This window comes from Haemaphysalis longicornis, unplaced genomic scaffold (assembly GCF_048455015.1).
Source record: "Haemaphysalis longicornis isolate Haplotype H1 unplaced genomic scaffold, Haemaphysalis longicornis Haplotype H1 scaffold_6, whole genome shotgun sequence".
Lineage (NCBI taxonomy): Eukaryota > Metazoa > Arthropoda > Arachnida > Ixodida > Ixodidae > Haemaphysalis > Haemaphysalis longicornis.
The window spans coordinates 149,414,252-149,441,361 of NW_027526407.1; the positions used below are offsets into that span (position 1 = coordinate 149,414,252).

Below are 27,110 nucleotides of genomic sequence, written 5' to 3' on the forward strand. Positions count from 1 at the left end.
ATAGTTCTCAACTTTTCATAAGAAGTTCCAAGGCACAGTGTAACTGTTCATCTTGCAAGCTGTCTCATCCAAATAAGGTGGTAAGTTGGGCGAGTTGGTTACTAAGGAAAAGGAAATCATCGTACTAGCGAACACTAAACAGAGACAAAGGTAAAAGAGGCGACAAAACACACGGTAGCATTTCGTCGCCTCTTTTACCTTTGTCTCTGTTTAGTGTTCGCTAGTACGATGATTTCCTCAGTCTCGTCCCACCTTGTTTATCGTAATGTGATCTTGCGCATAATGGTGTTTATATCTAGGCAATTAGCCGTGGCATTTTAATAATTTCATTTACTATCATAACGTTTCATGACATCCTCACGTTGTCCAGATTCATTTAATTCACCGAGAATTCCAGAGTTTTCAATCAAGTGTGTGCAAGCCCCATATCAAATGTTTCAAAGACGCCACTGAGTGAACAAAAGCTCGGCTTGTACAAATTTAATACCCCTGCTACACTTGCGTCTGAATGTCATTTGAACCAAATGTCATTTGACTCAAATGGGATGCTTCGAATGCCATTCAGAATCCGCCATGCTACACTACAATTTCAATGGCATTTAAAAGCTTTAGCATTCGCTCGCCGTGCTGCATGGCGCTGCTGCTGTCGAGTTCTGGTTTTACACAATAATGCAACAATCAAATTTAGCGGCAGTCTTTCGTATTAAAATGATATGAAATTACCAATAACAAATTTTGACATGGTTTTTGTTTAATTCTGAATCCCAATCGAGGTTTTTTGTGCTGTCTGGCAACACTGGTTCGTTGCTTGCTCGCACTGGTGCCGAGAGTACGGAATTATTACATCTTGATATCACAATTTAAGTGAATAAGAAGTAAACAAAGTCCCACAATTAAGAATATTTTCCTCATTTTAAGTACGCCACTAATGTATTTGTTTGTGCTGACTTGGAACGCTCTGCGCAAGAGTGCTAGAAATGGCATTTAAAATCCCAAATGTCTCCCTCGGTGCTCATTTGGCTCAAATGTCATTTGAGCCGAATGGCATTTTGAAACCTAGTGTAACAGCACAACTCGGCATTTGAGTCAAATGACATTCGGACGCTAGTGTAGCAGGGGTATAAGACCACCATCAGGCCAGTAGTAAGGACACTTCAGAACAATGCACATTTCCCAGGAGATCCAGCTGCCTGCTTCATTTTTTTACATTTGCCACAACCCGGGATAACGAACTGACAAACAGCTGTGAAATTAAGCCGCCATTCGCTAAACTGCTAAATGTTTACAGCACTCCTTGCCAGTCATGGTTGAGGCTGTGTGACAGCTGCAAAGGCCATCAACCCGCAGCTATCGACAACAGCTGCTAACGGTGACTCGGACCTGATGGAATGCTTGTTCACGTTAATGGCAGTAATCTCCATAACACGGAACGGGAAACGTGACGCACGTGTGCTTGCAAAGGATGCACAAGTGCAGTATTTCTGCCAATAAAATTTTTTTTAAAAGGTACTGTTGTAGGGTTCACACAACGGCTGAACAAGAACAACACCGATGCCACTTTGATGCACGGTGATGACAACCACAAGAACCTGGGCAACGTACTGCCTTATGTAACATCTACATGCAATATAGCAGTTCAAGAAAAAACAATTTTCACTCCTTTCGAGTTGATGAGAGGCCACGAAGTGACAACAATGTTGAACGCAATGCTGCTGCCTAATGAAGTTCATGAGGATTTTGCGGACGTCACAAAATGCGCTCGTATCGCTAAAGCCATCCAGGACCTTGCGTGACAATGTATCCAGTGCCAACAAACAATCAACAGCTGCTGCTACATTCCAACCAGGCTGATAGAGAGATGCAACTAGAAGTAGGGAAAATACAGATAACTCAATGGATGGATGACATAAGCAAGTTCGGGAGCAAAGATTGGATTCGGACACCGCAATATAGGAGTGGTTGGACTATTATCAGAGAGGACCTTGTCTTGCAGCAGATGAATTATGCTAATGATGGTAATGATAGCATTCCCTGCCAAAGCCAATGTCAACAGTATTCATTGCAATATGCTGTTCAGAGAATGCAGCAGAATGTCAATACAAAAATGCCTTTTCCTCACAGCACGGCTATGGCACTTTAAGGTAGTTAGTTCGTTACTAAGCAACACCACCCTCACTTGACAGAATGAGAAAAAACAAGCACATATTCTATTATGCGCACCAAATTCCCCCTCGGTGGCTCGCTGGCAGGCATTCCAAGTGCAGATTTGCACCTATCTGCCACCCAGAGCTTGCCGTTTTATTGCGAAGGCGTTATATGCCCCACTAAGCGAAAATTAGGCCTCCAACATTGATGTGACCTAAATATGGTAAAAAAAATGGCTGACAGCATGAACAGGATAAAATCGGAAAAAAGAAGATGAAGTGGGTGTGGGATTCCAACCCGGGCCCCACAAAACGCGAGTCTGACACACAACCCCTGTACCATCACCAAGCTTTGTAGTCAACGACAAGAGGTGGACTAGCCGAATGCGCCGTGGCCTTCAACTTAAGAATGTGTTTAGACTTCAGAATGTGTACCTGGCCATTTCAAAGGTCTTCGAAGGCCTTTGAACCAACTGTCTATTCTATCAAGGGCCCCATTGTAAAAGTACATACATAGGGTGCACTATAGGGTGAGCGTTCAATTGTCAATTGAAAGTTGTTTAGCAAGTAGAATAATGCACTCACTGGAAGACGAAAGTCCCAATTCACAAATAAAATTCAGTTAGAGTGCGCTCGTCCTTGTTTATTCTTTCTTGTCCTTGTATGATTTGCGCAATCCCTGCCATGGAAGGCTTAGTCAGTGCTACTGCGTAGGAGCATCACGGCACAACGTGCATTGCTGTGAAGCTGCACTAAAGGAAAAACCCCTGCGTATTATCCGCACCCCTACTTTTCCACTGAAATTTTCGCATTTTTGGCACGGGCTATATGCGCGAAAATACGGTATTCCACGAAACCCATTCTGTCATTGGGTAAACACACACCACTTGGACGATCCATGGGAAAAGTATCGATTAATTGATCATGTGGTTTAACATGCCGAAACTGCTCAGGTTATAAGGCGCTCTGTAGTGGAGTGCATTTGCTTCCATGACAGTGAGGTATGGTGCCCTCTTCTAGACTTCCTGAAATATCCTTGAATTCCTCACGAAACGTAAGCAATCACTGATGTGTGCAGCTCTGTTGAAACGTTGCGTAATTTGGCGCTTAGCTCACGAAAATCCCAACCAAGCCATCTGAAATTACGCACAAAAGATATTAAATGCTTGATACGTATTTTAAAAATAAAGAAAAAGATAACGAAAGCAAAAGGAGCCCTTTTTTTACAGTTTAAATTCATGCCAATACAACCTGGCGAGCTACTAACATTCATTCATATGCAAGTAATAGGCGTGTTTTGAACACAATAACATCACATAACATTTTTTTTCATATCTATTTTTTCATTGCGGCCAGCACACATTGCTGGCCGAAATGTGTGCGGCGTCATCAAAAAACCCCGGTTCATAGTTACTCCTACCATTTACTTCACATGTGAGCACGCGCCCCACGAGGATCGCCCGGCGTCGTACAGGCGTGCAACTGGTGCTCGCACAAAAAAATACCAAGCAAACAGTTCACGTGCCTCCGCGCCTCAAGGGGGGAACACGAGACAGCTCGTGCAACAAACGCCCAGTTCGCGAAGCTAGCTGCCACCGGTTCTAGCACGCGCTGATGCGTTCCACTTTTGGAGAAATGTGAAAGCCTGCGGACGAAACTATCCGGGTCCTTCCAGTGACGCACGAGGAAGACGACGATATAGATAGATATGACGATTACTACTACCGCAGTGAAAAGCGACGACGGAACGTGTAAATAAACAATTTCGAACCTAATGTAATGTGTGGTGGTGTGTCCTTCAGTGCTTTGCTGTGGTTCAAGCCTTGCGCGACTTGGTGCAAGCTTTGCCAATTTTTTTATTTCGTTTGACTGCTTTGAGTAATAAAATTGAGCTCTTGGTTTTAACAATAGCATGGAAGTAGTTTTTTGCGTTTTTACGAAATCACTTTCACGGCCGTCACAACACTATCATCTGCTGCTACGTCTCACGTACTTTACGCTGTGACCACTGAAAAAAATAGACCATGACTACTGGTTGCGTGATGCAGTAGTGAGAGTGAAAAACGTGCCATAATAATGCAACACCATACTGACACCTGCAATGAGTCCTTCCACAAGCTTAAACTCGATCAGCACGGCAAAAAATATAACAGACATTGTGCTCCTTAATTTCATAGCTTTTAATCTCGCGACTCACGCGCTTACTAGAAGAAGCATGGATGAATGCAGTGAGTTGGGTCCTTTGTAATGAAAATGCATGTACTGTTGATTGCCGATGTTGATTGATTGTAACACGCCGACGCAACGCAGGCGATGAGGCGCGCTGTAGTGGAGGGCTCTGGATTAATTTTGACCACCTGGGGATCTTTAACGTGCGCTGAAATCTCGTACACACGGGCATTTTTGCTTTTCGCCTCCATCAGAAAAGCGGCCGCCGCGGCCGGGAATCGAACCCGCGACCTTGTGCTCAGCAGCGCAATGCCTTAGCCACTGAGCCACCGCGGCGGGTAAATGCATGTACTGTCCCCAAGCGACTCTGGTACAATGAGGCAATCACCACAAATTTGTTGCTACTCACAAAAAATTTTAAGAAGCAGTAAAAGTTGTTTTGAAAGCAGTGAAAATAATTACTTCTCTCACTAGTAAACAGTTTTAAACAGCAAAAACTGCACCTGTGGCAAATTCAGTGCATTCACGGCACCAAAGTGATGTGCCCCATTTCAGGGCAGCAATTGCAGCTTCCATTGAAATGCTCTATTTCAGATCGCACGACTTGTATGCAGGCTAAAGTAGCAAAAGTGTGATGTTCATGTTCCCACCAAGCTCTGACAATACGTTGTGTCTTATCATCATCACCAACAACAGCCCACTAAAGTGCACTGCAGGACAATGGGGGGGAGGCAGAATAAGGAAATGTGGGGGCAACGAGTGGACTGGAGCAGCGCAAGAGAGGAGTGGTTGGAAGTCAAAAATGGGAAAGGTCTTCGTGCTGCAATGCCTTCTCAGTGATGAGCAAATGTTCATGAAACCAAGCACAACTTGCAAAGTAACAAGAATAATTTGTCAGAAACAGTATGATACACCCACAAATATCTCGGCATCTATACGTCGGACAACGTTTCTTGGCAAACACACATCACACATATAACAAATAGCTCAAATCGCGTGCTTTGTTTTGTACGGCGAAATTTTGCTCTAGCTTCAGCAGATGTAAAGCTGACCTTGCCCAAATTATCAGTTCAGCCTAGGGTTGCCGCGTGTCGTCAATTCTGGAACCACACATCAACTCGCTACTTGCTAACATCAAAGCCATCCACAACCTATTCATTATCGCACTTCCATTAAATATGACCTAAAATAGGGGGTCTATCCATAGACCAGAAAACATCCCACCTCTGTCTTCTCCACAAAATAAATCGCAATACGCTTAGAGCATCACTATCGGCACAAAATGATCACGAATTCCAAGGTTGGCACAGGGGTTCATCCCGTATTTCAATTTGGGGGGGGGGGGGGGGGTCGAAATCTTCCTGCGGGTGGCATGGGGCGGTGTGTATAAATCACTGCGTTGACATTACAAGCAATCCGAATAGGTGCCATTTCACCCCATTCATCGCCAAAACCAGCTCTGACAGGAATCCCTTCCATGCCTGCACTGTTTTCATAGTCGATCTAAACAATTTCAAAGCGACTCTTTCTCGCCATATTAGGTGATTTTTTTTCTGATTTGTGGCTTTTGTAATCATCTGGCTGCATAGTTTCTAATTTTTTTTGAAAGAGGGCTGTGAACGCTGCAATTTTTTCTAGCTGCTGCGTATTTTGCTTACTTTGAGAAATACCTGCTGCATTGTCTAGTGTTCTCACTTTTTTTTCACAACCTCCCACATCTCCCTGTAATGCCCCGAGTAAATAAATAAATAAATCGCAGAGGGAATGCCCTACAAGCCATGTTCTTGCTGCATAGCAAAAAACAAGCTTACATCCCTGCTACACTGGCGCCTCAAATGCTTCCAGACAAAATGTCGCTCGACTCAAAAGCAAATGCTACGTGGCTCCACTAGGTTGTCAATGGCATTCGCTTAGAACATGCTTCAAGCCGAATGACAGCCGCGGAAGCCCTCAAATGTCTCCGAGACACAAATAATCAGTCTTATTGATTGTAATCAGAGTTCTGGCCTATTATTCATGAAGACGAAACTGCCTGCACCCTCACCTCAGTGCCTTCACGCAGCTCTTGGAAAATTAAAATCGAAGACAGACTACAGTTGAACCTCGTTATAATGAACACTGACATAGCAAAGTATCGGCTATAGTGAACTAAATACAAACTTTAATTGGTCACGCTTTATTTCAGTGACACTTATTCTTTTATAAGAAAAGTGAAACCACGAGAGCCGCATGCGATATTAGATATAACGAGGAAACGTTTGACCAGGAGAAGCTAAAAAAAAATACAATCGTCCGAAACTGCAGAAGCATGAAGGCCCTTTTGTTCATGGACACTGAGGAAAACTTCATCCTGTTCAGTGCTGTGAATGGCCACCAGACAAAGATCACATCCTTCACCAATTAAATAAGGACGCAGGCCTGCTTTGCCAAGAAACTTTATTTTGTTGTAATTTTACATAATCATGTTCCGCTTCACTGAGTTTGAAATGCAACAAGGAGAAAGGTAAGGGCTACCTTGTTCATAGTGTATTGGAAGCCTCAAAAAACACTTTTTGTTCAAGTATTTTCGCGCGAGCCATATGTTCAAATTGTTCGAGCCAATTTTTACGTCTACTTTTACAACAATCATCAGATATAACGAATTAATTCGCTGTTCCGATACTACTTCCATATAACGAGGTTCAACTACACTAACTTAACAATTTTTGAGCAAGTGCGTTGTGAAATTGAAGCACTGTTGCAAGCTTTAGTGACAGTCGGATTGCATTCAAAGCCAATTTCAAATGCAGACAGCGTTGTTTTCATTGTGGCAAATTAGTTGTGGTTTTAAAAGTATCTGCACTGTAGACAGAACTTGAAAGTGGCAAGTAAATGTCGAAGCTTTCAACTGTCATTGAAGTTGTAGCGGAGTAAGCCACATTCCAAACAGCATTCGAAGCCCCTCATTTGAGTCGAATGACTTTTTAATTAGAAGCGTTTGAAATGCCAGTGGAGCACTGGTCGTTCGTTGCACTTCGTCTAGTTTTATAATGACCGGAATGAATCATGCACCTCCAGTAGTGAGAAAAAAAAGGCAAACATTACAACTGGCGCTGCTTAACGTCATCAAATGCCAGAATGATGAAAACACACACCGACAATTTTATAATTGGCTTTAATAAAATCCAATTATAAATACCTTCCAGTCAAGACGGCCAATTCAAGAATTTACGATAGGGCCCATGGTGCCTGTATGGAAACTCGGAGGACTTGGGTTCAAATTCGTAATAGTAGAACTTCTCTTTTTGCAGTCCTTGTGATTTCACAAATTTTTGTTCGTCAGAATTTTATAGCCTACTTTCAGAAATCGAGTTCTTTCTATTATAATGCAATCGGCACAATGGCAGACTACTGCGTAGGCTTCGGTAAGGTTAGCTTAAATAACGTCTTGGCACATTACGTTACTTCTTTCCCTTACTTTTGTTATAAGGTGATTGCTGCGCAACACTGTCATTGGTTAGGAGCTCAAAATTGACATAACATTATGCCTGTTTAGCTTACTTCTGCAGATTTTGTGAGGCTAACTTACAAGCTTTCGTTGAAGCTGTCGCAACAAATTTTCCAGAGTAATTCTGACAACTTCAGTGAGATTAGACTCTGCGTTATCATTACTAAACATTGTACAACACCGCAACTGAATCAAAATAACGTTGCCCAATCGCACCACCACGGAATCAAAACGACCCGTGCAAGCAGAAAGTATGCACAGTTGGGGGAGTCGGTGAATGTCATTCATGGTGGCAAGACAGCACAACCTGTAATGTCAACTGACGTAACTTAAAACTTGCAACGCGACTGATAATGCAACATGTAACGCAGCGCTCGTCCTCGTTCTTTCTCTTCACACAAGCTGCGCTGTTTTGCCGCCACAAACGACCCATTCCAGGTTCACAGAAGCGGCTATACTCGGGAACCACTTTCTGTGGCAATGCAGCCAGGGCTACAGAGCCGAAACGTGCCATCTCGATGCCCAGCTGAAAGTAGTTCAACAAAAATAATTTACTGGGAATACACTTCAAAAATACATACTTCTTATTTCTTAGCCTTCAGCTGATAATGCCAATAAATTCATAGCCAGAATGTGTGAAACAGAAACCATTATTTTTAGATTTCTGGGTTTTCTTGGTTGCGTCCTTCGCCACTGGCGTCGCATAGGTTCTATTCAGAAAAAAAACAAAAACAAAAACATGGTGTCCTTGTCCATGGCAGCTTTCTTTCTTCTGTCCGGTAGCTCACCACTTCATTCGCCGCACTGGATTTATAAGAAGCTTGAGAACTAGACGCTGCTGAAACAAATGAAGCAAGTTGTCTGCAACCCGTGCACCCAAGACACTCCGTCCTTTTTGCACTTCGTTCGGCTAGCCAGCTTGCTGACGTAAGCAAGCGTACTGTCACACAACTCAAGGCAGAGGTTCTGAGTGGTACACGGCAGTCCCCAAAGGGTAAAACGGCTCCGTTTGGCCCCTGGAATACCACCTGAAGTTGCGGATTGACAAGGCTGCAGCGGTGCGGTTATTTCACCCGTCAATGCACTTAATGTGATTTAAAGGAGCCATGAAGACAAAATACAAGTCGGGTTTATTAGAAAGACTGCTTAGTCCCGATAACAATGGTACCAATATCATCGCAATCTTAGAACAAATAAGGGAGATATTAAAGAAAACGTGTGAAGCAGTCGCGACCCCCTAGCCAATTTCCCGCAACTTTTCTATGACGTCACGGAACCTTGTTTGCGCGATTGGCGGCCGCCTAACTGACCTGTCGCGATGACACATGACTGGACGTCTGTAATGGGGCCTCTAGTTCCATTTGACCGCATCACTCGAATGCTAACAAGCAGTTAACGCACTGAAAATTATTTTTTATTGTTGGCCCGTGTGACGACATGCTTGCTCATAACACGTCACTGTGGCGCGAAATTTGAAAGTTTTCAAATGCTTCTTGCTTTTTTTTCGTTAAAAAACATCTTTTGTGGCTGTAATGGAGCTGAGTGAGATACTGAATCCTAGTTCTTTCAAATTAAACGAAGTTGTATTTTGTATTCATGGCTCCTTTAAATGGGATTTGACTTCGCACCGTAGTGTGTGCGTGCTTCTCTTTCGTTATACCGCGCCCGTGCGATTTAAGCGTGCTACACGTGTCCGCGGTGCTGCCCAGTTTTCAGCCGCCGAAAAGTTTATCTATCAGTGCATGCCCCCAAAAACTGCAGCACCGACAAAATTCACATCATGTCTGGACGATGCAAAGTTGGACGGTATCGTCCACACTTCAATTTATTCAGTCGGTCAGAGTTGTCCAGTAAAAGTGTTGGCTTGCACTGAGAAACAAATGAAGTGAGGAAGGAGACGCCAATATGTGTGTATGCTCAGTGATTGTGATTCAGCGCACTCAACCGCGGAGCTCGTGCGAGGAAATGAGCTGCAGCGAATGCGTATCTGCCACGCAAAAACTGCAACCGAAACCAATTTATCCGGAACTACTTTGGCGCAGTGACGAAAAGTAGTTCTTCCTCTCCATTGCCACAGAAACTTGTCCCCGAGTTTAGTTGGCCCGGACAATCTCTTCGAAAAATAAAATCGACGAGTATTTGTTAGAGCTGCAGTGAACATGGTTTTTGGGTGTAGAGGCCCTCGTATTGGTGTTGAATGTTTTTTGTGTTTCTACTTTGTTCTGACATAGCACAAATTCCGCGCAGAGTTGTGATACGTAAAGTGTGTATCAAGTGGAGTTCATACATTTTTCTGTATTCGCGTTATTAAGCACGCAAATCTTGTGCTTCGTCGCGTTGCGGCTGAGTTGTGCGAAAATAACAGAGGAGGTGTGTGTGGAGGGGCGAGCATACGTGTGGTTATTATGTTTACTTTCGTCACATCTCCCGCGTTATTCTTTTCCGTTTGTCGATACTAAACAGTCAAAACAAGAACAAGCACGCGCGAACGGCCGCACTAAAGTGATCGCGCAGGGCAAGCACCAAACAGATGGACGCTTACCTCCGTGGATTGGAGATGGACCACTCCCGTGCTGCGTCTCTTTTCGCGCAACTTTCGGCGTTCGCGCTGGGCCTTGCACTTGTTAGCGTGCACGGGCCGCAGGCTTCGCTTGTCCTTCGCCCGGGGCTTGGGCGATGCGTCGTGGTCGCCGCAGTCGAGCGCCAGCGATCCCAACTCGCAGTCAGGCGCCGACAAGTCTCGCGTCGACAGCGGGGCTGCCGTGCGCGTCACCGCGCGCGCCGTGCGGATTCGAGACCGTCGCGAGCACTGCACCTCGAGGTCGTGGTCCACGTCTTCTTGGCTCAGCGAGCTCGACGCCATCGCTGGCGAGCTGTCTCCCACAACACGACGACGACGATGGACCGTGCAGTATCACTAGGCCTAGCTGTCAACCGAACTTCGTCTCTCCCAGACGTCGACGCAGGGCTCGCGCGGATCGCGACGTTCTCGCGTCGTCAGTGCCGCTCGCCGCGGTGACAGCGCTGCCCGATCGTTGTCATGGTTGCGGACACAACAAGCCCCCCCGACAGCGGCAAGACCACGTCGCGTCAAGGCCGTCGTCGAGGCGAAAGATGCGGCATGCGGCGATGATCTCATCAGCTGAGAGTCCTTGCGAGCGACGCTCACCTGCTGGCTGCGTTTGCTTGGTTTACTCATAGAGAAAGAAATACTGGTAAGAGTGGACACTCCCATAGAGCCCTGCGGCCGAATGACTGTACTGTAGTGTAGCGCACCGAGCGGACGGAGAGCCAAACTAGTAACCATACTTTCGTACGTTCACTTTCGGTTTCGCGGACACCGATTTTGGCGGGTAGTTTGAAGGACTGGAAAGCGCTGCTCACAGCGACGGGCATCGGTACGGTATTCGGACGCTTTCATGCAATAATTAGTGTTTATTTGAACATATCATTCTCAGGCTTAGTGCCCGTATGCTTTTACAGAAAAAAAACCTTTTTCTGAAAACGTGAAATTGCAATTACAGTACCACTCACACTTGGTTAAGAATTCTGTCGCGTGTTCACATGTTGCCGAGCCACATAAAAGAGACACACCATAAATGAAGAAATATTTATTGCATGGCAGTAAACGGAACAAGTTCAAATTGTCATCATTCTTTGCAACACACATATAATAATAAACAGTGAGTAATACACAACAGAGACAATACACAGTAATGAGAGGCAAATACGTTTCCAGGAATGAAAAAAAATGCACAAGTAAAGGTACCACAACCACACAAAGGATTTTTTCTCCACGGTAATTGAAAATGTAGAAAACCGAGAAACTCAGCCATCCACAGATTTACTTGTATCTACGACACCCTCAGACGCTGTTCGCTGTTGCAGTCATACTAAAATATCAACCATAACATAATCTAGACACTGGGATACTTGCAACTGTTTACAACCACTATCTCCGCAGATAATCTTCTTAGTCTGGCAATTTCTCCAGTTAGGATGTGAAAGAAGGGAAAAACTTTGGCTTTGATGGCCTCGCTTATTTGATGAACGCTGATGAGATCTATTGCCTCGGGGCAACTTCAAATCAGTAGCAGTAATTGAACAGAAATCCCATTTATGTGGAGATGCACACGCAAAAGGTTAAGAGGAAAAAAATCAACTTCCTATTGGTTCCTTGCAAGGGTGCATTTTCCCAAGAAGCCGGGTTACCTTCCGAAAGCGTTGCCTTCCCAGTAAAGGCAAAGGGCCAGGCAGGGATATTTTAGGTACGTGCACGTAGTCAACCGACAGGTTCCAGGCTCGATTAAGGCACACAAATTCATGCCTTCCGCTGTCAATACGAACAGTCTAATATAAGAAACAGGGAAGCAGTATATGCTTCTCGTGTATGAGACAATGGTGGCACATTACAGAATCCCATAAGCATTTGACAACGTAGGTCCCAACATGGTTCTCTTCATCTAGGCCAGTCCGACAACAGGCAGCACGTATGGTGACAAACGACATTTAGCATGACCTCTTACCCTGGCAGTCTTCATAATGTAAAAGGGTTTTTGTGAATGTACTGTTTTCACAATATTACAACTAGCAGCAACAATAACTTGCGAGTGGAGTTTGGAGACTATACGCTGTTGTTAGTGGTTTTAATGATATGAGGCATGTCAGTGATAAAAAACCGTTTGTTCCTTGAGTCAACGATAGTCTTTTAAGTGGTCACGCCTTATTGAGTGCCGAGACTTGCGTTAGATTTTAGGTGCTAATGGCAAGGTTCAATAGATGGAATACAGTTGCGGTATCCATCAGAAGCATCAATAAGGTAGCAAGAAGCATTGCAGGCAGTCATTAATACAACTGAATAACTCTGGGAGAACAGTTGGCACGGCCACTTTTGTGAGTCCTGTGAGGGCACGATTCATGAAGTGCTTGCACCATGTTTGGTATGAAGAATGCAGCTGGCTGGTTGGCTCTGTCTTGAGGGCACCTGTAGACCTGCACAGGTGATAGGTGATATAGTACACAAACTGCTTGCAATAACAGATGATATGCGAATAGTCTGTAAATTGCACTGCAACTAGTATTCAAGTATTGCCTCCAGTGCATGCCACCTATTTAAAACACAAGTTCTCTTATTCTATTCGGCAATCATGCGGTCAAGCTATTAGCAACACTTAAAATATGGGTCTTTGTAATTTCGCAACACTGGTTAGGCACATTCTTAATGCAATTCACCTATTGTTTGGGTTAACAAGAATGATAACGCTGCTCACATAGCCTGAATCCCTTTGTCTTTTTTTGTAAAATCAGGACGAAGAGTGAGAGCGAGCTGAACGTTAAACAAACCTGTTGCCCCACGGGCTCGCGAAAGAAACGCATCCCGAGAACGGGCACCTGGCGAAAGTATATTTGGGCGCTGTGTGGGCACCATGGCAAGCAGCAGTGAGCGTCGTACTGAGTACTACTGACCGCCAAAGGCCATGCCTTAAAAAGATATGACAAGAAACACACAGTTCCGACTAAATAGGTGCAATCTGCGCAATACGTGTTTAATGAAACTAGCCAAAATATGACCAGAGAAAAGAGAGCAAACGCTTGAAAAAACGGCAAGTGTGGAACAGTTGTATGCAATGCCTGCGATACCGGAATTGATATACGATGTAGAACGAAGACCAAATTTGAAGGTTTCAATGCACTGCGCACTCACACCGCATCGAGCAAAGCTGTTATCTGCCGACGAAAGAAGCGTTTTTACCGTACCTGGCGCGCCAAAGCGAAGCGACGAGCGCGCGTTATCTGCGTCGGCGAGCGGGTTCGCTTTGTACGCAGGCAGCTTGGTATGCACCCATGTGTAAAACTTACGATGAGTGTAGGGCTGCTGGTTATGCCCAGATAAGTCAAATTAATGCAGATACGGCTACTTCGCCGTGTACGTTAGCCCGGACGGCTTTGCAGCGCATCACAGCCATAATAGCAGTAACAGTTGGCCAAGCTAGCAATGGCTAGCTAGTATAATACAACGCAGCCTGCGGCTCACGTAATTCAGTGCAGCGACAGCGCACAACGCCTGCTTCGCCTACGGACCGCCGGCCGGCCGGCCACTTCCGCAACTCACAGCCGTCGTTTGCGGCACGTAAACGCTACGTGCGACGACGGGCGCGTACCGCTGGCATCCCTCAGCGCTAGATAAAACGGCACAACCAGCCTAAAATACCATTACGTCCAGCTAAAAAATGGTGTCTTACGCCTTTCCGGGGCGTTTCCAAAGCGCTTATCTTAAAGACGCAGCACTAGCTATGCCTGATTCCCTGAGGTTACGCAGTGCTCGCAGCGTTTGCAGTACAAGGAAACGTAAATATGATACGCCACACCAGCACTTTAAAGACGAAAGTCTCACCTTTCGTTCAGGATGCAAAACCGATGTCGCAAATAAAGCGCTAGGCGTTTCCTTCTCAACAACAGAGGTTAGCACGAGGCTGCAGAAACGCACGTGCAAACGCTGCCGAAAGAGCCAAATGGCGGCTTGCGCTTGCGGCTTGGCCAGGCTTGGCGCAAAGAAGCCACAAAAATTTACATTGACAGCCATTCAACTTATTACACAAATAAAAATGTGTAGTCTAATGTGTAACAAAATTTTAAAAGTATAATATTGTGTGTTAGCTTAATTTTAAATATATAGTGTTTTACCACTTGCGCCGACTGCCGGACGGCGCGCGAGTCACGCCACTCGGCCGCGATAAGCCCGTGTGTCCACTCTTCTAATTTTTTTATTTCTCTATGGTTTACTTTCTTTCCCCCTCCATACAAAAACCGCGAGACACCGGTTCTACCACATACTACTAGATGGTGCCACTAAACACTTTAAAAGATCCAATGCGTTATGTAGTTATCTCTCTATTAGCCTAAAAATTTCAATTAAAACAAGACAATTGTTAGAACACATTACTTTTTCTGTCGCCAATTTAATTATAGTGCAAAGCTACTAATCTTTTAAAATAATCACTGAACTGGCTACTTCATATTTTAAAGCTAGTTTCGGTTTCAGGTCATTTACACGTTTCAACCCCGCTCGGCCCGCACTCCACTGTTACTTTAAGTTTAAAGCGGTGAAGTGTTTACGCACTTTGCGCTTACACGGTGGTTATAAAGCTTTGGTAAACTTCACCATAGAGTGGGAAGTATTAAATCTGTGGAGTAAGTGACGCAAGCTCGGACGCACCCAAAACGGATCGATGCCACGACCATCGACTAACTCGATCCGCGCGCCGACTCGCTTTTCGGAAGATTCTGCTACAGGACGTTTAGTTTCACTCTCAAACTATTCTACAGGAGATACCGGCGATACGTGAACAAGCAGGGGAGTCGGTGTGACGTTGCTCGTTGGTCGGTAAGTCGTACTTCGCTGCAACCGAAATGTCGCGTTCTTTTTCTGTCATATATATGCGTGTCTGCAGGCAGTTAAAGGTGTAGTCATTTCGAAATTTTTGCCACTTCCACAGTTCTCATGCAAGCGCACAGTCACGCCTGCGCAGCGGCGGTGTTGCAATAAGGTCCACCTGGACGTTTCCTCACATCCTGTTTTGGAATAGCAACAAATTGAAACGCAATGGAGTTTGACCGTAGCAGGTGAAACAGAGCTATGTGGCGCGTTAACAAAAAACGGCTACGGAGCAATAAGCAACTTCTCAAGTACAGTCGAGCCTGTTTTGTAGAACCCGGATACATGGAATTATCGCTTACATCGAACAATTTGAAAATCCCCATGACAGTGACATCTAATTAAAGCTTCAACGTAGGACCGTTAAGTACAGATATCGAACTGCTATCACGTTTGTCTTTCGATATATTCATCAGCCAGCCTTTAGCGGCGTTCAGCTAACCCCAGCCTGTATTGTGAGACACCGGGTTGGAGGACACAATCAGAAACGGAATTACCCTACGCAGGTTTTCTATATATACCGACCGATTCAGATCTTTCGAACTAACGTTGCTTTCGCGAGCATTTTAACTGCACACAGGTAGCATGCTTTCCGTTCCCTGCGTTCTCAAACCAACGCTGGCAGGGTTGTCGCTGCGCTCATAGGTCGCGCTATTTGACGATGACAATTTGAATCGAACGTACACTACTTCTGTTCCACTGGACATGCATCGTCACTGGGCTACTTGTCAAATATGTTTTTTTTTCTGACTCCGCCTGCTTATTCGCCTCCACCGTTACCTCCCACAATTCTGCATTTATTCTTTTGCCTACGTCTTTTTTTTTTAATGCGATCGGCTTAAATAACTAATTGAAAAAAAAAAAAAAAGCTGGGGTCCGTAACAAGAAACAGCTCCTCGGAAGCGTTCCATAGCCCGAGGCGTTTCATAGCGCAAGCGCCCACTAAGCAATAGCGAAGACTGACTTTCCACACCTCTAAACTGTGGATGAAAGATACAGTGAAACCTCGTTAAACTGTACCTGACGGGGACGTGAAGAAAGTACGTACTAACCGGCACTACGGTTTATCCGAATGCTTTAGGTTAAAGGGAAACCGAGTTGGGGATTGGGCTTAACTTCGTATAAAATGAAACTACGGCTTATGCGGCTACGGTTTAACGAAACTGTACTGTAATGAAGCGGGAGAACCCAACTACAAGTAGGAAAATCTACCATTGTCGTCAACTTTACCATTACACGGCGGCAGGAGCCAGCATCTGCGCAGTTCGTAGAAGGCAGATCGAAGCCATTCGAAAGCGTCAAAGTAGACCGCAAATCAGAGCGTCTCAAGCGGCAAGATTATAGAGCTCTTCGACAACACGAGGGGGAGTTATAAGGCGTCTCAGGGGTTCAACCGGTCAATCGTGCTTTTTAATTCGCAACCCATAAGAAGCGCTATTCGCACTGATTTCACTTTTGCCGCGCGCAATAAAACCACTGAACCCACTTTACTTCATAGCCGACTATCCCATGTTCTCTATCAATCGGGTTGTCAGGTACTTAGCAGAAATTCATCTTTAGGCATAATTTCATACCACGCATAATCGTTACCTGGCCCTTTATGCCAGTCCTCTTCATTGACAATTATTCAATTTCCCATGTATATTTACTCAAAGGTTTTAGTGTTTACCTTCACACCACTGCCACGGAATACATGATTTCTTTTTTTGGCGCTCCTTGCCCATAGCTGGCCTTAAGTCATAACGTCACCTTTGCGGTGGGAGTAATCTTTATTCCCAGCTTTCCGCCCGGCGGACTTCTCTTTATCATTAAAGGCATCCCTCCCTCCACCCCAACTTTCCCGCTCAAAAATCCAGCCACTCGCGTGCTTAGTAAAACCTTAGCAGAGAAGTGTTGCGCCGCGCAACGCAAGGAGTCGATTTATGCTTTGCAGAACTATAAATATTTTTGTGCAATTCGTTTTCGGAAGTCCATGCGTTTAAACGGGGTAGTTTCCATGGCTTCAAAACCTGATAAACAATCATGATTAACCAGCGCGAACTAAACGGGACGAGAGAGGAGCACACAATATGAGCGCTCGTGTTGGGTACTCCTCTCTCGTCCCGTTTATTTTGCGCTGGTTAATCATGAATGTATACCAACTAGCCCAGTTTTCGGCCTTGTTGCGCTGATAAACAAAGTTGTTAACTTGAAACTATGCCCACACCAGTGCTTTAGTCTCCACGTTAGCTGTGCGAAAATGCATTGCACTAAGCTGAATCACTCTAGAGTAATCACTTGTCGAAAAACAGTGACGAGCCGTAAAGCTGCACCTGTTCGAGGTTTGCGATTAAATTTGTGCGTTTTTTTTCTCGCGTCTCAGCAACCTCGTCAATAAATGGACCATATTGAGTATTCGGCCGTCGCGCAGTATGGCTTGACTCGCTGTTGACTGCTGAGGCACTGTGTGAGGCCAGCGAAGGGGTGCCTGATGACGCATCGCTCGAACAGCGGCCGCTTTGAGCGTGGTTCGGCGCGTAGCCAGGCGTTGCTTTACCGCACATTCCTTATCCTGTGTTTTATTGATGCAAAGCACGCGCTATGAAGCGCTTTGTAGTCACGCGGGTTTAAAGGAGCCATGAAGATAAAATACAAGTTTGTTTCATTAAAAAAGGCTGCTTTGTTCCGGTGAAACCAATCTAACCGCGAACTTCAAACAGGTAACGGAGATTATTAAGAAAAAAAAAAACTGTGGTTGATTCCGGTCATAGGAATTGGTGTAACACGAAAGTGAAATTTGCAGCGAAATTGCAGCTGAGCATGATTTCTGGGTCAGCGGCTGTCTTGTGGGTGTGCTTGGCGAGCGACGTCTTTTTTTGCGAGAGTTTGCCTTGCGGCATAACAGTACAACATCACATTTGTTTCACCCAGAAACGTCAGCAGAGACCGGTACTGAGGGCCCCATATCCACCGCTGTAGATCAGGGGGTCTCCCAGAATGGAGCCCTGTGCCCCGGAGGTGTTGCAGGCGAGAGGTTTGAAGGGCAGGGCAGGTCCATAGAACCGTACAAAAGGCACAGGTGTCCGCAAACGGTGCGTGATAGCGGGCAGGCCAAGCGTGGGTCACTGCTGGGGACAAGGCCACCCCAACTCGAAGCCTCCGCAGCAGCACCTCCTCCCAGCGAGCGAGCCCACTGGGGAGGTGCAGTTCCACGCGGTGGAAGTAAAGCACGCGTGGCGCGTCGGAGGTGCTCCTTTTCCACCAGCAGTTCCTCTGGGGTGGACAGCGGAAGAAGTGGTAGCGTGCCGTCTGGCAGCAGCGGTAAGGCGCTGATACTGAAGCCTGGCCGGTATGGACGAAGGATCCCGTGCGGCAATCGCTTCAGCTTGCGTGCGCTGAGCGCAAAGCTGCAGGAGCCGAACATCGGGCTTTGGGCGGGACTCCTCCGCCCACGTATGCTGAGAGGCGTCCATGAGGGCGCGTCCTGCTGGCGGGTCGCTTCGGAACACGTGTACTGGCGTCACTTCCGGGACGGATGTGACGTCAGCGAAATCTTTTAATGTATACCGGCATAAAACACTTTCGTGTTAAAATATAAAACCTGAAAACGAACAAACCTAAGTATAACGAACTGATGATGATGATTCCTATTGGTTTCCCCTTTGAAGCGGGGTGATGACATGTCATCTTACCAAAAAGGACTAATATACCTATGTTATACACTTTTGGTTCAATACTAGCGCTGCTTAGGGCAGGCACTAAAGCTTATTAGGCCCGAAATACTTTCTTTTCCCTGTTACAGGTGGTAACTGTCCTAGGCAATATTCCCCTCTCTGCTTTTCGTCCACCAGCATTCTAATCTTCTTTTCGTCCCCTCGACAGCCTTGAAGTTAACTTCCTCTCTGATACCCTTAAATCCTAGGGCTTCTGAAAGCCCAATATTCCCTTCATGTAGATTTGGATGGATACCCTCACATTCTAACATGATGTGCCGCATAGTTTCTGTTTCTTTTCCGCAGACCACGCATACCCCATCATTTTGTGAATACTTCCCCACAAAACTCTTAGTTAGCAGGCATCCTGCTCTAGATGCAGTTCTAGAGCAAGATGCAGTTCTAGAGAAAGATGCAGTTCTTCTTTTTTACATATTGCAAACTTAACACCCCGCAGTCACAGCCATAATACACGTCATGCAGAACCATGGCTTGTTCCCATCCCGAGAACAAATTATGGCAAACAGCTGCTGTGTTATACTTTGCCTACGTTGCTAAACTCGGAATATAACCTGTGATTTGTAATTTTTGTTCCCTTTCGGTCTTCCTACATATTTGTCTGTATTTTTCTGTATTTCGAACTACGTGATGTCAGTATTTTTCGATTCCTTAGGTGTCATGTCTTATCATTTTGTTTTTCTACCCTGCAGGTTGTCAGTATTAGTGTAATCTTGGGCGGGTGTATTTGTGTTTGCGTTTTATGCCGCTAAATGCGGTGGTGCTGCGGTGTTGTTGCTAGCTGATTTTTATTGTATAAACGCGAATTTTATGCATGCGCAGCTTGTGCTACAATTTGAATGTGCACTTTTACTTGACCTGTACATTAAGGGGCACGGACCCCGTCAAGCCACTTTATTGGCTTTTTGTCCGTGCTCCCGGCATCTGTAAGTGTGTAGATGCCAAATAAACAGATTGATTGATTGATTGATTGACAGCCTCAAAAAGCAAAGCACTGCCCTGGGAATTATCGTAGAAATATTCCTTACTGATGTTCATCTTCTCAGCCCTGTACATCTCTAACGACGTTTTAGCTTCCATTTTTTCCCTCCATTTATTCGTTTCAATCTGCCTTGCCTCTTTTTTGATTACCTTGGCTGTTTGGGATTCCCTACTGTTCTTTCCGTATTTCATCGTTAGCCTTCTAGTCTTTCTTAACCACTGCGTGTCCACGCTTTTCAAGTATAGGTACCTAAAAACCTTAGCTGCCCACCTTCGTTGATCCATTGCCCTCAACCTCATCTCAAAGCATATTTTACTCTGAGCTTCTCTAACTTCAAACGACGCCCAGCCATATCTCCTTGAACTGCTTCGTTAGTTGTTTTTCCATGCGCGCCTAAGGCCAAACGTCCTACCGTTCTCTGGTTTACTTCAAGGCCTGATAGAACGTCTGATTTTAAGCAGAGTACAGCATTCGCAAACGTGAGACCCGGAACCATTACTCCTTTCCACATTCCTCTTACTACTTTATATTTGTTATACCCCCACAGAGCTCTATGCTTCATTATTGCTGCGTTTCGCTTTCCCTTAACCTTAAGTTGCTCCTCGTGAGTACTTAAGTAGTTATCCCCTTCGTTTATCCACACTCCCAAATATTTATATTCCTTCACTCTAGGTAATTCGCCTTGCTGGATAGACACTACGTCGGTGGTAGCGTCATTGAAAACCATTATTCCTGATTTTTCTGCCTGAAATTTAACCCGAGGTCAGTGGCTTCCTGGCCGCAACTATTTATTAGCCGCTGCATATCGGTTTGGTTATCAGCTAAAAGAACAATGTCGTCTGCGTATAACATTCCCGGAATATGCTGTTGTACCACTTCGCCTTGCCGCATATGGGTTAGGCTAAACCCTACTTGACTTTCTTCCAGTTTCTTTTCTAACCCTGCCATGTAAAGCATGAACAGTATTGGGCTCAAAGGGCATCCCTGTTTCAGTCCCCGATGGATGTTGACCTGCTGGGCGCATTTCTGTCCTTCCCAAGTAAGGTGCACTCTATTGTATTTATAGATTGCTATAAGGAACTGTACTAACTCGTCATCTAATCCCTGGAGTTTCAGCATTCTCCACAGCCGTTCTCTGTTTACGTTGTCATATGCCCCTTTAATGTCCAAGAACGTAATCCATAGTGGTCTATTCTGTGCTTTCGCAATTTCAATGCATTGCGTTATCACGAACAGATTGTCATCCAGTCGCCTGTCTTGTCTAAATCCATTCTGCAGTTCCCCAAGTATTTCATTTTCTTCCATCCATGCTTCAATTTCTGATTTTATCGCCTGCATTACGAATCTATACACCACTGACGTTACTGTGAGTGGTCTGTATGAATCAATACTGGCTTTGTCTCCTCTGCCCTTATATATTAAATTCATCCTACTTTCTAACCAGTCCTCTGGTATTTGTTTGGTTTCTATCACCTTGTCTATTGCCCTCATAAACGATTCCTTACTTTTAGGTCTAAGTAGGTTTATCAGTTGCATTGGTATTCCGTCCGGGCCCACTGCTGTCTGGGGGGAAACCTTTTGCTCTGCTTTTTTCCAATCAAGGTTGCTCAAACTTATTTCCCTTTCCGCAGTCTTTTGTGGAGCTGATGTTATCGGTGCAGGTTTCCCTACCACTATGGTCCTAAACTTCTCACTAATCACTCGATGAATATGCGCCAACGCGTGCTCTCCTTCTAAATGTTCCCCCTCCTCATCAATTAGGAATTTTTGATGGTTATCGTTTTTTGAGCTTAGTGATTTTACATGGTTCCAAAACTTCTTGGATGCGCTTTTGTCCTTCTTCCGTATTTCTGCCATCTATTGTTCGCTTTTCTGCTTGATCTTTGCTTGCACCATTTTCTGCACTTCTAGTTTTTTCCCACGGTAGACATCCCACTTTTCCTTCACTACTTCCGGTTCCATACCAGTTCTTTTTGCTTCTCTATGTTCTCTCGACGCCTTTCTTCGCTGGTCAATAGCCTCTTTTATTTCCTTATTCCACCAGCTTCTCGGCTTTCTCTTCCCTTTCCATCGGTTTCGTTCATTTGCTTCATTCATCTTACCCTTTATGAACGCAATCATTTCGTCGTAATCCCAATTTTTGCCTGGGTATTTATTGATTTCATCTTCCAATCTATCAGCGATGATCTTTAACTGCTCATTATTCAAATTATTTCTTCCTATTGTACCTATTTCTGCATTTGTCCGGGTTGAGCCTCCAAAGTGCAAGCTAAACCGCTTGTGGTCGCTTCCTAAGCTGCCTGTTCCATTTTCATCTATCCTCATTTCCCGCAGCCTTCCGTATACTGTCTCGGATACTAAACTGTAGTCTATGCTGGACTGTCTGTTACCGCTTTCCCACGTTATTTGTCCGTCACACTTGCTTTCCGTGTTTACTATTACCAGCCGGTTTTCCTGGCATAGATCTATCACTCGAGAACCGTTGTGGTCTGTGTATCCATCCAAACCTTCTATATGGGCATTCATATCTCCAACTATGATTATTTCGCCCGAATCTTTGAACTCGTTAATATCTCTTCTCAAACAGTTTACCACTTCCTCATTTTCCTCCCTAGCACTACTTCCGGTCCACAGATACACCACTCCTAACCATGTATTTTTCCCCTCTATGGTGCCTCTAACCCATAGATGCTCTTTACAACTTTCATGCACTCTCTGCCAGTCGGTCCCTTGTTTAATGAGCATGCCAACACCTCCCCCTTTCTTCATTCCTGTGGTCCTGTTGCAACCTTCCCAGACATAATTGTCTATGATAGGTGGTGCTTCTAGGTCCCTGAGGTGAGTCTCGGCTAAAGCGTACACGTCTATTCCTTCCCGTTCAAGTTGCTTTTGAATTTCCACCCACTTATCTGGCTTTCTGCCTCCCTGCATATTTATGTAGCTGATAAATATTTATTGCATTTGTTTTTCCCTTTCCGCTTACGGGGTCTTTAGTAACTCTTTAGTACTAAAGGTTACTTCCCCGCAAGAAGACCCTGTGTGCAGGGGTGCACCCTTTACTGGCCGCTTGCACCGTTGTACTCGCGTCACTTCCGTGACGGATATGACATCAACTAAATATTCGTGTATCCGGGAATAAAGCACTTTCGTATTAAAAAGCGCAAGAACAGAATTGTTATTAGTCCGCAAGACGTGTGCCTTGTTGATTTTGTTCACAATCTCAACTGCCATCGACAATTCGAGCGTGCGACACGGGTTGCCCATTATAGCGGAGTCGCTACAATCGAAGCCTGAAGCATCCTCCTCGAAAACTGCTTACACGATGCTGTGCGCAACAAAGTTTAAGACCTAAAAAGAGAGAGATGCGTACGCCCTCGGCTGAACTGCCTCTTTGTCGAATGTGCGCTGCTTATAAGTTGCGATGGCGCCAACGTGGTGCAGGATACGGCGGTGTTGTGGAGCTTAAGAGTTTAAATTTTATAAATAGATGGTGGTCGCCTGGATGCTTTTTAGTCGAAATAACTTCCGAGTAACCGATATAATGGGTTTTACCTTCGAATTATCCAGCGATTTTTCCACATGAAAGTGTTTTATTCCCGGATACACAAATATTTCGCTGACGTCATATTCGTCACGGAAGTGACGCCAGTACAACGAAGCAAGCGGCAAGAGAGCACCCCTGCACACACGGTCTGCTTGCGGGGAAGCAACCTTTAGGGCCAAAGAGTACGTTATACTTAGGGTTGTTCGCTTTCGGGTTTCATATTTTAACACGAAAGTGTTTTATGCCGGTATACACTAAGGTTTCAGTGACGTCATACCCGTCACGAAAATGGCGTCAGTACGCCTTTGCAGAAGCGACCTGGCAGCAGGACGTCGCTCGCCAAGCACACCCACAAGACAGCCGGCTACCCGCAAATCATGCTCAGCTGAAGATTTCGCTACACATTTCACTTTCATGTTTTACCGATTCCTATGGCAGAGAAATCAACCACGGTTTTTTTTTTTCTTTGAATTGCACGCAAATGCCGGAACCAGCACATTACTTCCAATTAACCGGAAATTCCAGTTAAGCGGCTTCGAATTATCGAGGGTCGACTGTACACTTCTGCCTCGTCGTAACAACTTTCCGGAGTGTGGCGAAAGATCAGCTCGCTCTCGAGCTTTGCTACGCTTGCCTAAGGTGACAACGTACGTTTCGGGCGGATGACGCGCGCAACTTGAGCGAGGCTGGAACGACGGTCGCGAGATGTTACACGGTGATGACTAGAGACCGGAACTTTAGGCACTAAAAACCAATGTTTTAGGCGCCATTAATAGACACTGAAGAGCGCCATTTAGGTTAATATAGGCACCAAATACTGTCATTTAGACACATTTAGGCTCAATTCGTAATTACTTCTACAGCGCATTTTTCCACAAATTTTTGACTCGCAGATAAAACAGCAAGCAAGTCTTACGCTCTGAGAAAGTAATTTTATTGTCTTCGCAAAAATAAGCCATACAAGAGTTTTCTTTGTATTGCGGAAGGTTGCTAATTAGCATTTGCTATTTTTACAGATTTACGTGAAATGCAGGGTGATTCGACAACCAAGGAAATGCTTCAAACCTATGACAAACCAGACCCATTTGAACGATTTGCTGGTTGAATCTGTTCCTCATCTCAATCAATAATCGTGGGCAAAAAAAAAAAAAAAAAAAAACGCTCAGCGTCTTTTGAAGTTGAGGGAGCGTGCTCGCACTTCGGGATACTCCCTGAGCTGATATCATCTGAAATATCAGAATGTTTGCCGCTCAGAACCCGACGGCAGTTCGCTTAGCACGAGGAATCCATGAATCTTATGTCGGGCAGAAGAGGGGTTTATCCAGAATTCCGATTTTGAGAGGGGTGTTGAAATTCTCCTGGGGGAGGGTGTATAAATCCCCGGGCGGGCTGCCCATGGGTGTGAAATCTTTTCGGGGGGTGTGCAAAACCTTCCGGGGCGGTGTTAGGGGGTATTTTTTGGGGGGGTGGGGGGTGGAGGGAGGGGGTGTATCAATCCCCGGGGCAGAAAGGGAGAATGTCAGACAGGAATGGCTCTATCAGCAGCCGGTCCTTCAGGGATGGGGGCGGACCTGACCTGGACCTTCGAAATGAACTTAGAATCCTTAGTCAGCTCTCAGCTACGGAAATGCATTTTGCTAAGAGTGTGAAATAAGCACACGGATGTGCCAAGAAACGTTCAAGTGAAGCGTGGTGTAAATAATTTGGGCTGCGACGCTTTTGTCGACTGCAAGCTGTACCACCCGCGAATGTTTTGTAGCGAGAGCTACACTGGCCGAGGTTGAGCAGCTTCGCGTGGACCTTCAAGGCCAATGCTGCGCAAGCGCGAGGCCGGAGCAGACGATTTATCCGCCGCGGTGGCTCAGTGGCTAAGGCGTTGCGCTGCTGAGCACGAGGTCGCGGGTGCCAGTCCCGGCCGCGGCGGTCGCTTTTCTGATGGAGGCGAAAAGCAAAAATGCCCGTGTGTACGAGATTTTGGCGCACGTTAAAGATCCCCAGGTGGTCCAGATCCCCGCGGCCGCTTTTCCGGAGCCCTCCACTACGGCGCGCCTCATCGCCTGCGTTGCGTCCGCGCGTTAAGGGAGCCATGAAGACAAAATACAAGTTGGGCTTGTTAGAAAGACAGCTTAGTCCCGATAACAATGATAACGGATAACAAATAACGGAGATATTAAAGAAAACGTGTGAAGCAGTCGCGACCCCCTAGCCAATTTCCCGCAACTTTTCTATGACGTCACGGAACCTTGTTTGCGCGATTGGCGGCCGCCTAACTGACCTGTAGCGGTGGCACATGACTCGACGTCTGTAATGGGGCCTCTAGTTTCATTTGACCGCATCACTTGAATGCTAACGTGCAGTTAACGCACTGAAAATTATGTTTTATTGTTGGCCCGTATGACGTCATGCTTGCTCATAACACGTCACTGTGGCGCAAAATTTGAAAGTTTTTAAATACTTCTTGCTTTTTTTTCGTTAAAAAAACATCTTTTGGGGCTGTAATGGAGTTGAGTGAGATACTGAATACTAGTTCTTTCAAATTAAACAAAGTTGTATTTTCTCTTCATGGCTCCTTTAAACCCTACAATCAAAAATCATCAAAAAGCATAGGATTAGATCGGATTGGATTTGGATTTGGATTTAATTGGATTGGATTGGAAATCCAATCCAAATGGAGTACGGGTGTGTAGAAAATAGGGTCTGCACATTCGGCGGTCTGCGCATTCCAGAGGAGTGACGTCATAACCGCGGCAGACGCACTGGCGCCGGCGTGTTCCCAGCTATGCGCCTCCGTTGCGCAGTAGCCAAGTCTGACGGTGCGCCGGAGCCACTTGATAGCCGTTTCGCGTGGCTCCTGGAGAGCCGTGCTGCGCATGCGCGAGGAGCAGTGACTGGACTAGACTGGACCGAACCGGACTGGACTGGACTGGATTAGATTTGACTGGACTGGATTGGAAATCGTTTTAGCAGCAGCAAGCATGATAATCAGTTAATCCTGGACAACCAGGAAAGCTAAGAATAACAAGCTGAGCCTTAGCTCACGCTACGTATATCCTGGCATAGCCGAGCTAAGCTACTGCTAATTTTTTTGTACTAGTTTTCCGCCCTCAGTAACGAGTTTTTCAAGGGGTTACAACGGGCTCCGGTGGAAGAGGCACAATCGGTAACTTCTTCTTGAAGACACAACTGCCCGTTGAAGAGAGATCTTAACTGCAGGTATTTATTCGTTGAAAGAGCAGAACGACCTCCTCAGCTTTTCGCAACACTGACGAATTCCATCGATAGTACAGGGAAGTGCAATAATTCCGTAAAAAAAAATTGAGCTATACTATTCTGCAGAAGCAGATGAGTAGCGAAGTTGCGGAAATAATATTATTCAATAACTATGCACTGCAATTATCGATATTAGACAGCATGCTAGACTCTTTGCAACTAATTCCCTTATTGCTGGGTTTCCAAATGGCCTTGTGGGTTGCCTGGCACGGCAGTGACGGCTGTCGCGACTAAAGTACTTGAAAAGTGCCGAGACGCTGATTCATTCCTGTAAATTCCGTTTCTCGTTCCTTCTTCGTCCTACACGTGCTGCATCTTGCCGGCCTGCGGTGTACCCATGATCGACGCATGACTGTGCGCGTGACGTTT

The 27,110-nt window shown here is 45.5% G+C and overlaps 2 protein-coding genes and 1 long non-coding RNA gene across 3 annotated transcripts in view; 1 reads left to right on the top strand and 2 right to left on the bottom strand.

Moving 5' to 3' along the window:
- Positions 1 to 10,996, bottom strand: part of LOC144141192 (uncharacterized) — a 46,625-nt gene extending 35,629 nt beyond the window's left edge. Inside the window, exon 1 of the mRNA XM_077672753.1 lies at positions 10,343 to 10,996. Within this exon, the coding sequence (XP_077528879.1) occupies positions 10,343 to 10,663 (321 nt within the window). The 5' untranslated portion in view covers positions 10,664 to 10,996. The remainder of the gene's footprint in view (positions 1 to 10,342) is intronic.
- Positions 10,997 to 11,396: 400 nt separating this feature from the next.
- Positions 11,397 to 14,522, bottom strand: LOC144141194 (uncharacterized). The gene is made up of 2 exons (XR_013316470.1): positions 14,195 to 14,522; positions 11,397 to 12,792 (listed from the first exon to the last, which is right to left on the bottom strand). It is a non-coding gene; the product is annotated as an uncharacterized LOC144141194 (long non-coding RNA).
- Positions 14,523 to 14,866: 344 nt separating this feature from the next.
- The window catches only part of LOC144141195 (bestrophin-4-like), a 94,718-nt gene continuing 82,474 nt past the window's right edge, over positions 14,867 to 27,110 (top strand). Inside the window, exon 1 of the mRNA XM_077672754.1 lies at positions 14,867 to 15,184. The gene's annotated coding sequence lies outside the window, so the exon portion shown is untranslated. The remainder of the gene's footprint in view (positions 15,185 to 27,110) is intronic.